This window comes from Bubalus kerabau, chromosome 21 (genome assembly GCF_029407905.1).
Source record: "Bubalus kerabau isolate K-KA32 ecotype Philippines breed swamp buffalo chromosome 21, PCC_UOA_SB_1v2, whole genome shotgun sequence".
NCBI lineage: Eukaryota > Metazoa > Chordata > Mammalia > Artiodactyla > Bovidae > Bubalus > Bubalus kerabau.
In genome coordinates this window covers 59853587-59864228 of record NC_073644.1, presented here as the reverse complement: position 1 = coordinate 59864228, position 10642 = coordinate 59853587, and the positions used below count along the sequence as shown (strand labels likewise).

Here is a 10642-nt window from a genome sequence, read left to right as displayed (position 1 = left end):
AACAATTCAACTCAGCCGACCAAGAATGAATTTTCTCTTCTCACTGAATCAGAAGCTTGTCTCTACAACACTCTGGAGGCGGGAGGTTCAACAGTGATCTCAATGGAACAGCGTGTACTTCCAGGGCAAACACCCCTCTGTGAGCTCTAATAGATCAAGCCTAACCACATTTACAAGCAACTGATCTCATGTGACTTTATGTTGAGATTCTAGCTAGACAGATACCAAAATACCTGTGCCTATTTCTACCGGGTAAAAATGTCCACGACAAGCTCCAAGCCCTCCTCCTCTTGCCAACGTGTGGCCCGTCTCAGGCAGAGACGCTCAAGGCGCGAACAGTAGTGACCCAGAGGCTTGACTGGGCTTCGCCTCTGGGTCAGTTACTTGCGTTGGGTAACTATTTCACTCCTCTGGGCCTCCAGGGGCTGGACTAAAAACTTCTTAAGGTCCCTTCCAGCTCTACCGTTCAATGATTAGGATTCTTATCATTGGAAATCTCAACTGTGGCAGCTCCAAAGCAGGGGACAGAGGTCGTGGCTGGGACCGAAGGCCACTTTCAACCAGGCTTCTTCATCAATTTGGAATTTCAGGAACCCAATGACGGCAACATCTGAACGTGCATCCTGAACACGCATCCTGAACACGTGGAGGGGACAGCGAACGCATGAAGAAAAACACAGAAAACATCCCTTTCCCGATCAGCAGCCACTGTCGCATAGATTAACTATTTCTTTGGGGTATCTGAGCTGTGGCCATACATGCCATACATCAGAGAGAAGAGTTAAAATTATAAAAGAGCACAAGCAAAATGCAGACCGCACAGAGAAAGAAATCTTTGGTATCTTTGGTGTCATCAACACGATTAAAATTACAAATGGAAAAAGTCAGTGAGGTAGCCTTCTTTGGTTCTCACTAGAAATAGAAAGTTTTTCCTTTTTTTTTTTTCTTTTTTCTGCTTTTTTTTTTTTTCCTTTTTTGTTTGTTGTTTTACACACACACAGAGTTCATTCTTGGAAGCAGCTAGTGTAAGGGTTTCTTTTTGCTGTTCTGATTTTTTTTTTTAATTTATTATTCCAGTTTCTGTACAGAAGCCCCGAAATCCAGGCTGGTGAAGCAGGGTCTCAGCATGCGTTTTCTGAATGCACAGGTTCGGGTTGAATAGTCATTGCTTGTCCACAAACTTTGCTCTGTTGTCCATCTGACAGCAAACAAACTGCAGTGCTTTCTGTTGTTTTAAATAAAAAATATAAACTATATCGTGCACCTTTTGCAGATGCTGAATAAGTTAAATAAATAAGTTACAATATGAAGGCTCTGAGGGCCCCAATAATTAAAAGGTGAAGTTCGCTTGGTACCAGGTGGGGCTGCGAACTTAAATAATTTAATCACTGTTACTTAAACTATTTTCAAAGTTAATTCAAGAAAGAAAAATACCTCATTTTTTTTTTTTTGTAACCTGTATTTCTTCCCTGTCTGTAACAGAATTTCTCTGCTTTATAAAGCAGACCTTCGATTCTAAAAGGGATCGCGCATCTCTGATGCACCATTGGTTTAGGTTCTGATAAATAAGCACAAAGAGTAAAATCAGAGTAAGGAAAGATTAAGTAATTATCAAAATCCTATACATATAGTGTTCTAAAAACTAATTTAAATAAATTAATTACATTAATGGTACTTAGCTTGTTGGATTATAACCCAAAGAGATAACGGGAAAAAAAAGAAGGTTTCTTTTGTCTTCATTTTTCAATGGACAAAACATATAGCCTCTTTCCACAGTCTAAATGAAAATAAAGCAGAAAATTATAACCTCTGAACTTTCTCACATTCAAAAAGACCATTTAAATGTGACAAGCACGAAAAAAAAATCACCATGTCCCTCCCTCTAGCTGACACAGCCCCCCCCACGACCATATCACCATTTTCTCAACCCTGGAAACCAGAGCCCACTTTTTTCTTCATTAGTTCGTACTTTGCTACTTTTTCCTTCCTCTTCCTTTTTTTTTGGGGTGTGTGTTCTTTTTTCAGGTCTTTGGATTTAGCTTTAGTTAATGAAAGATCCAGAATAAAGCTATTCAACCGAAGTCATCAAGCACGTGTGTCGTTCTTACACAGATGATTAAATAAAATGTAAGTTTTCTTGAAAGCTGAGTTTACCTTGGATGTGACCAAATGAGTGGAATTCCAAGTGTAGGGAATGAAGATGCTGGAATGTTTCCCCCCCCTGCATTTTGGTTTTCAATGTTACAATAAATAATAAAAACAGTGTACACTGTAGAAGTACCACATACATGTGAAACGACCATTGAAAATGTATTTATTGTAACGGGGACAGTATGTATGGACATATGGAAGTGTCTGTGCAGTGTGGACACTCACAGGCGATGGGTGTTGCTATAAGATGCCTTTGAGAATACATGGTGAAAGAGGCGTCTAAATCTGTATACATTCAAGCTGAAGATGGTACAAGGATTAGGCAATTGTGTCTACCAAGGTTTATGCGGTGGGAAATATCTCTGCTAAGGCTGGAGCAGAGTGGAAGACTTCTGTGGAATGAACAGATCTGTAGCCATGTGTGTTTTTCCTCCATTAAAAGGGAATGAACTGGTTAATTCCAGGCAACTAAACTCAACACCAGTAAGGAAAGCTTAGACTCCAGCTTTCACTTGCCTCTGGCTGTCAGAGCCTTTTTGGTATCTGAGAACAGGAAGACTTCCGGTCCCCGTGGGGTTCACGGAACAGCCCATCAGCCTCAACTCTAAGTTCAGGGCCTAAGGGAGGCTCTATGTCATTTTAATACATTAAAAATTTTTTATAACCAATTCTGAGACTTTCTAAAACAAATAAACCAACCCTCCCTCCCCTTGGCCCTTGGAAAGAAAAAGAAAATCATAGGTAGAAAATAGGCATTGGGACAGCCATATTTAAAGCCAACGTCATTAACTAGATAAGATTTATACAGTGAACTCCGGTACACTTGCTTCTTTTAGTATGGATTTTGTGGCCTTATTTGAAAACTAGAATCTGCTGTTGCTGTAGAGGCGACTTGGTCTTTGCTAAATGTATAAAAGCTCTCCAACCTTACAAGTAAACATCAGAATGGTATAGGCAAACCAACTGTATCCCTTTTCTGTCTGCCATGTTTCACTTGCTCTTACTGGTCAGGCTGACTAGTCTGAACCAAAAGGCATTGGCAGCAGCAGCAACAAAAAATCAGCTCTGATTGGTTAGGAAGCGTGACGGTTACTGTCATAGTACTTGGGTTTGGGCTTTGGGGTCAACCTTGCTTGACCACATGGATCATCTTTTTCTCTACTTTTTAATATACTCCATTCTTCTTCAATAAGACTGGAACCCAGCCTGCTCTTTTTCTATTTTTAAGACATTCCTATTCCTACTATGCAACCTCCTGAAAATCAGAGTTCACCACAAAGGTCTATTGTCACGATGCTTCAGGAACAGTAATCAATGGACATGTGTATGATTCTACCAGCACTTTCAAGGCTGGGAAAGATTCCCCTGCACCCACGTGGCAGCCCTACCTTTCAAAAAGCTGTTTAGCTTTAATATATCAGCATGAATAGGTGGACACCCAGCATAAAGAAAAATGGCTGATCGTCTAAAAGGCATTTATGTTTGGCTCTGAAATACACTGTCTGACTTAACAAAAATGTGCCTGTGTGTGTATCAGATTTACTCCTAATTTTATTTTAGCTAGAAATGAAAATGAGCTTGAATTTCCAGAGCCCTCAGGAAAAGAGACCCTGCAGAGGCGATTTCTCCCAAGTGTCAGGGTACCTGCCTTATTCCCACCTGTACTGTTAAGTGTTACAACCTACATGCTATTTTACATTTTGGAAAGGCCTTTAAATATTGTGGATGAGTTTTTATTGTTGTTGCTGTTTTCTTTTTCTTTTCTTTTTTTTTTTCAGAAATATATTGGCTCTTTTTAAAATAAAAGTTTCCTGGAATGAAAGAACTACATCCTCAGAACAAAAATCACATTGAAAACAAAAACGGAGGCAAGCCTATTTCCCTAAAGAAATAAAGAATTTTCCAGCCAATAGCTTTTGGATTTCCATTGTCTCAAGAATGTGAATTTGGTTTGGAACTGTCCCTTCACTCTGCCCTGCCCTTTTCATTGCTAATGCCTGGAATTTTTCTTGGATTGAGGAAATGGATCCTAAACTATAACTAAGTCCAAAGAGTTTTTTTTTCTAAAATTGTTAACCTAAAATAAGTTTTTAAATGCTTGAGGAAAGACATAGTGGGTCAAATTCCATTATAATTCAGTTTGCAGGGTTTTTTCTTCTTTCTTTCACATTTTTAACAAATTGAAATTCTGTAGGACTTAACTTTTCAATACACAAATATATAGACACACACATGTATTTATATATGTACGTAAATAATTTTTCAGAAGCAAGCACTTCTCTCTGGTATGGCATTATTTGCTATGAGACATTTATCAAAACCCCGGAGGGAAGTTCTTGCCTTTTTTTTACATTATGATATCTCCCTCTGGTCCCCAGGAACACTGAGGGTGTATGTGTCTACACTTGCTTGGACCAGAGTTGAAATCTCAGGCCACGAAGGCAGCCTCTTTCAGTGTAGACATCTTCAGAGGACACCAGAGACCCAAATGCTGAGACTGGCATGCCAAAGAATCACTAACCAAACCAAGCAGGCTTCGCTCCTCAGCCCAGTCTCGGGAAGAACAAGCATTTCCATTGGCCATGAGTCACAAAGTTTCATTAAGAAATGCCCAAGTTGAAATTTGCTTTTATCAACCCAATAGGAGCACTCCCCTGCTGAAATATGCTCTTTTCTTGGTCATTTGACAAAGGAGACATGGAGAATGAGCAAGAGACAAAGCAACACAGGGCAAAGTCAAGGAACATCCCCGGGTAGGATGAATTATAAAAGCCACGGAAAGTCACTTTCTTTTCATGGCTCCAGGCTGCTGCCTCTGCAAAGGGAGACTGATGTGGAGGGGGCAAGGAGCTGGCACCACAGACAACAGGTCTTCCAAGCAAGAATCGGGGATCCTCCCTACTCCTTGCCTTGTGTTTGCTCTCCAGGACTGAGACACCCCTACCCCCCAACACCTCTGCCTCACCCCAGTGCCAGCCGTGGCTGCACACGGGCTTGTCTAAACAAACTGGTCATTACCACCCTGAGGAAACCTGATGAACCCACTGCAGCAGGAGCTAGACTTTTGCAAGAAGTCCCTTCGGTGGATCTACTCATTGAGGGGCATCTCGAACACCCCAGTGGGACAGGGCTCCTGAAGAAGACGTGTCTGGGCTGGCCTCATCTCTGTAACTGGTGGGAACGGACCACTGAGCTTCCCCAGCAGTTAGAGAAGACGAATACCCACCTCCCTGGCCATGGTGGATGGACGTCACTCACCACCCTGATCATGGCTGAGACAGAGAACAGAGATGACTCGAAATACAAATAACACTCATTTGTCCCATGGACCCATTTATCAACACGTTAAAACATTGAAATGCTTGAACTTGACTTTCAACCTTTCCCAGGAATTTTCACAGAAATCAGAATACTCTAAATCATCCACACTCTGGGATGGCATGAGAAATGAGCAAAGCTCTGAACTGAGTACTTAAGTGATGAAGCACTTGACAAAAACAAGACGTGAATTTGAACAGCAATAACTTTGGGTTATCACCAATGTCAAGTTGAATCTATATATGTATTCATATATTATATATATCTCTTTCTTTAGAAATGCAACTTTACAGCTGATTTTTTAAAAAGCTAATAGAAAAGTAGAAACTGACAATCGTTTTTACATGTCTCCCCCCACCCCCAAATGAAGCCCTGTTAGGATGTAGCAATCACATGAAGATGAGGCTTGTCAATTCCTCTACAAATTCTTTGGTTCTGTGGCTCGGGAGAGGATGCGTCCCCAAGACCCCTACTCCTGACCCTCACTCTCCTTCCCTCCCTTGATGATGAGACTCTGAACACAGAAGGAACCAAGAGTAAGGGAGGGTTAAGCAAAGAACATTCAAGTGACAGTAAGATTCCCCACGCTCTGCTGAGCAGAGAGAACTGCTCAGTACCCCCAACATCTTAAAGTGGAGTTCCATGGAATCTTCTGAGAGATTCCATGTTGGGTAGAAAGCCGTAAAACAAAATGATAGGGAAACAATAAAATCAAATAAATGACCCTTTCCTCTCGTTGCTCAGAAACAAAATTGATTACCTTTACACACAGATCAATGGCGCTATTAGTATTTAAGCCAGGCAAGAGGGGATAATGAACTGAAACAAAGGTGTGAGAAATCCTCATCTTTGGTATTGTAGCTGTTGAGGTTTCTGTTGCTCTGTTCCGTGTTCTTTTGAAAAACTGCATAGGCACAAATTAAAGACAATCTTCACCTTTAAGATTACCGCGTGAGTCGTCGGATGGAGCAGCAGCCACGGAGGCTCTTCCTTATTTCTCTTCCTGTCTCAAACCCTTTTTAAAAATCTGCTTCCAAAAAATGTCCCAAGAGGTCCATTCGAACACAGTGTGTCTTGATGTTTTTTGTTTCTGTTTTTTTTTTCCTTTCTGGCGTGCTTCCATCTTGGTGGTGGTGGATTTTCATGGACGTCCGTTTTTCTTTATTCATTTCAATGGGACAGTTTTGTTTGTTGCAGAAGTAGGTGCAGAAAAAGTTTCTTTGGTTTCGATTAAGTAATTCATAAAAAAAGTCAGTCTCAAGTGTCTGTAAAGCATCATTGCAGCGTTTGGCTTGCTTTGAACACCCCTGTGGTGCCCACCTGGGGCCATTCACTGGTAAATATGCACATGGTGACTGTCGCAATCTCCTGGGGTCCTGTGGGCCCTCCTCCACTTGCTGTGGGAAGGTGACAGCCAGGAACTGGAAAGCCACTTGCTCGGTGGCTTGGCTAACATCCTTGGCGGAGCCGGTCCACTCGGCCCAGGGATGAGCCAAATGCGAGCGCTGAAAGCTATTTGGAGTTGCACAGGTTTTCTGACTTCTAAAAGTAATCACAGTATTTTTTTCAGGCTAGAAAATGGCAAGTAATAAATGTCTTTGGTTTGCAATATTCTGCTTCTTTGGTGTGCTGTGTTTTTCTCCAGATTTATTCAGCTGTTCTGCTAGGATGATTCAACAATGAAAGAGATTCAGGACTAGATGATGGTTATGAGCAACATGTTTGGTGGTTTGAATTCTTTTTTTTCCTTGCTAGGAAACACTGAAAACATCCCTATTGATGGGATGGACAAGGGAACAACCCAAATCTGAAAGCGTGAGAATGTATTATGTGGTGGTCATAATGCACAATAGGAGGAACCAGGTGATGGATAACCAAGAAGGATACATTTATGATCTAAAAAAATCTAGATCTTTTAAAATGCTGCATTTGGTCTGTATACCGTAACAGTTAAATTGGCCTCCTGAGTGTGCGTTTTCATTATGTACAAACAGAATTTGTAGCAAACTGCAAAATGTGCTTGAAGCCATATTCCCAATGATTCCCTCTTGACTTCCCAATTGGTGTCTTGAAAATCCAGATGCAGTGAATCCAGAACCTCCCTCACTTGTCTGTTTATCTTCGTTGTGCTTGATACTTGGCGCTCAAGTGAACTGACTTGGTTTGTTTTATTTTTTGATGGATCTAAGACCACGTGAGATTTCCAGGAGGTAAGGAAAAGAAAACTGTGAACTGGATCAACTTAAAGCTTTCTAAACCATTCAATGAAAACGATGCCTGAGTTGGGAAAAAATAGGTCCTTGGATTTTTTTTTTTGTTTTTAAACTTCCATATTTAAAATTTGTGCTCAGTAATTGTCATTCGGATGGTTTTTTATGTTATGGCTGTGAATGTTGGTGAACTACGGTTTGATGAAGCTAAGCACTTAGAAAGCAAATGAGGTCATTCTTGTTGCTAGATTCTTCTCTTACTGTAGCATCTTGGGAACCCAAACTCAAGAGTCCTTATACAAGCCAGAGTCCTACTATTAACTCATGGGAACGCTGACTGCAAGAGGCTGACGGGATCCAAACTGGGATGCTGACATTCTAAGCAATCCTGATTGGCTGACACTACGCTGGAATGGACTTGCTCTAGGAAGGCCCCATTTGGGTTCCTGGGGTGCTTAGCACGCTCGCTCAGAGGACAATGTCCGGTTCAAAGAGATTAGTTTTCAGCTTGCATGTGGATTCCATAGCCATTAAAAATAAATGAACAAAAAAGAACACCTGGCCTATGATTACAGCTAGAATAGAAAAGTTTCAAGAGAATTGTGCTTTCAAATCACCAGTGAAGGGCCCCAGCTAAGAATCCGGTGTCTCTTTCCTCTGCGTTTTCTTTGGGTATCGGTTGTCCTCGTCGGGAGGCGACTTGTGCCCAGCTGAGAGTCCTTCCGTCACGCTTTGGTGCAAGTGCCGGAGGTGGACGAGGCGCCGCCCGCGCTCAGGTCATCCTGCCACTTCTCCAGGCTGCGGCGCCGGGCGTTCATGAAGAAGTTGCTGACGGTAGTGAGCTCCAGGCCCAGCTGCTGGGAAATGGTGATCTGCATCTCTTTGGATGGGCGCTTGTTCTCCTTGAAGATGGCGAAGAGCGTTCGGCGTTGGAGGTCGGTGAACACCAGGCGGGATTTCTTCTGGGAATTGTTCCTGTCCTTGTTGGGCTCTTGCTCTTTGCGTTTGCACGCTGGAAGGGGGAGAGAAGTAGCAGAGAGTCAGGGTGAGGCTGAGACCCGGCCCTCCCCCCGAGCTGATGCACCAAGAAACAGGGACAGACTCGCAGAGGGGATGTAGACCGTTAAACTTTATTCTGCGAATTGCCTGGCTGTCAGTAACCAGCCTTCCCAGTTCATCTCTGCGTGATGGAGGGCATCTGTTAGTCGGGGGACGGAGAGAGGAGAAAAGAACAGAGCTGTTCTACACACTCGGGTTTTTGAACCAAACGCCTGTTGCTTTCTTTTTCACCCCTGACCGCCCACCCCCACCCTCTTAAAACTCTTCATCTGTGAAATCAGGTATTCTGAAGAAAAGGACCCCTTCCCCTGGGGGAAGCCTGGTTACCCGGTTCCTCTTTCACAGTCTCCCTCTAGAACTGCTGAGAGCTGAGCCACAACGACTTTCTGGAGTCAAAACTTAAAAGTGGTGTCATTTCTCGAAATCAAACCTTCCACCCACATGACTCAAAAAGTTGTGAACAGAATGAAAGGAGTGATGGCATCATCCCAACCCCAAATCCCCTTCCTCTAGACTTTCGAAAAAATTAAAAAAAAAAAAAACACAAACATAAAATCAAACAGGAAGGGGAAGTCCATGAAAAACTTGGTTTAACCAGTTGTAATTTGGCTGGTCTGATGTGAAGCCAGTACATGAAGACCAGGGCTGAGGTTGGCAGAAGAACCCACATTTACAGAGGATCAGATTAGAGCCCTAGATATGTGAATAAGTAGATGGAGCGTGTCTGATTCAGTAGCTAGGTCTCCACAGCTGGGCTGCCAGCACACTTTAATATGTGTCACTGCCTCGCCTTACCCTACACGTTCCTGGAAGGCGGGCATCAGGTCTGTGTGACGCTCCCCACTGGCTTTTTGGAACCACGGACATAACTGAATGCTTGGGATACTGAGGACAAGTGGTGTCTTGACTCTTTCAGGAATGTGCACATTTCACAGACAGAGTGGGTCCCAGAAAAGTAACCTCTAAGAGCTAGTACAGAGCATATAAGTCACAAATTTAAACACGAGAACACGCGCTAAAATCACTGGACAGAAACCTCAGCTCATTCAAGGTTTTTGTGTAGCCTCAAGAGCCGACTCATTGGAAAAGACTGATGCTGGGAAAGATTGACGGCAAAAGCTGAAGAGGGTGGCAGAGGATGAGATGGTTAGATTAGACGGCATCACCGACTCAACAGACGTGAGTTTGAGCAAACTCTGGGAGATAGTGAAGAACAGGGAAGCCTGGTGTGCTGCAGTCCATGGGGTCGCAGAGAGTCGGACACAACTTAGTCTGTCTGAACAACAGACACAGCTGATCCAGGAAAGGTGAGGAGGGAGCAGAAGTCTAGCTTTGAGCATCCTTCTCTGAACCAACTCCTACTGGACATTCTGGCCCCAGCTGAGCTCTCCTTGTACTCTTCTGACGTTCCCCCCAAGGCGAGCTGTCTGGAGTACTGTCTGGAAGCCTTTTCAGACTTCTCAAAGCCCTGATTTGTGAGTCTTGCTTCTGAGCTTTGGGTCAGGCCATTTTTGTCTCTGCATTCTGCAAGGAGAATGAGCTGTAGTGGGGCTGCTGCGGTGTGAGTATCAGGGGAACATCCTTCAAACGGCAGGGTCTTAGGATTTAACCTGAGGACCAACACTCACAGGAAAGATATTCTGGAAGCTGAACACCCCCCGACACAACTGGCCAGCCTCCCTGTTGGATGCCATCAGCCATAAAGGGATCACTCCTGAAACAAGTAAGAAGCTGTAAAAAAGGGCAGGGGCAGGAGAGCCCTCCGTAGAACTGCTGGGCGGCGTCAGCTCTGCTAAACCCTCTCCTCCTCTTTTCCTTCTCTTACTTCCACAAGTAATTGTATTACCTTTGAGAATTAAACACAACACACATATGAAAGTGAAAGGCGCTCAGTTGTGACTCTT

The 10642-nt window shown here is 43.2% G+C and overlaps 1 protein-coding gene across 1 annotated transcript in view; it reads right to left on the bottom strand.

The window, feature by feature from the left end:
- Positions 1 to 3302: 3302 nt before the first annotated feature.
- The window catches only part of ONECUT2 (one cut homeobox 2), a 49869-nt gene continuing 42529 nt past the window's right edge, over positions 3303 to 10642 (bottom strand). Inside the window, exon 2 of the mRNA XM_055559524.1 lies at positions 3303 to 8691. Coding sequence (XP_055415499.1) covers positions 8405 to 8691 — 287 coding nt within the window. The 3' untranslated portion in view covers positions 3303 to 8404. The remainder of the gene's footprint in view (positions 8692 to 10642) is intronic.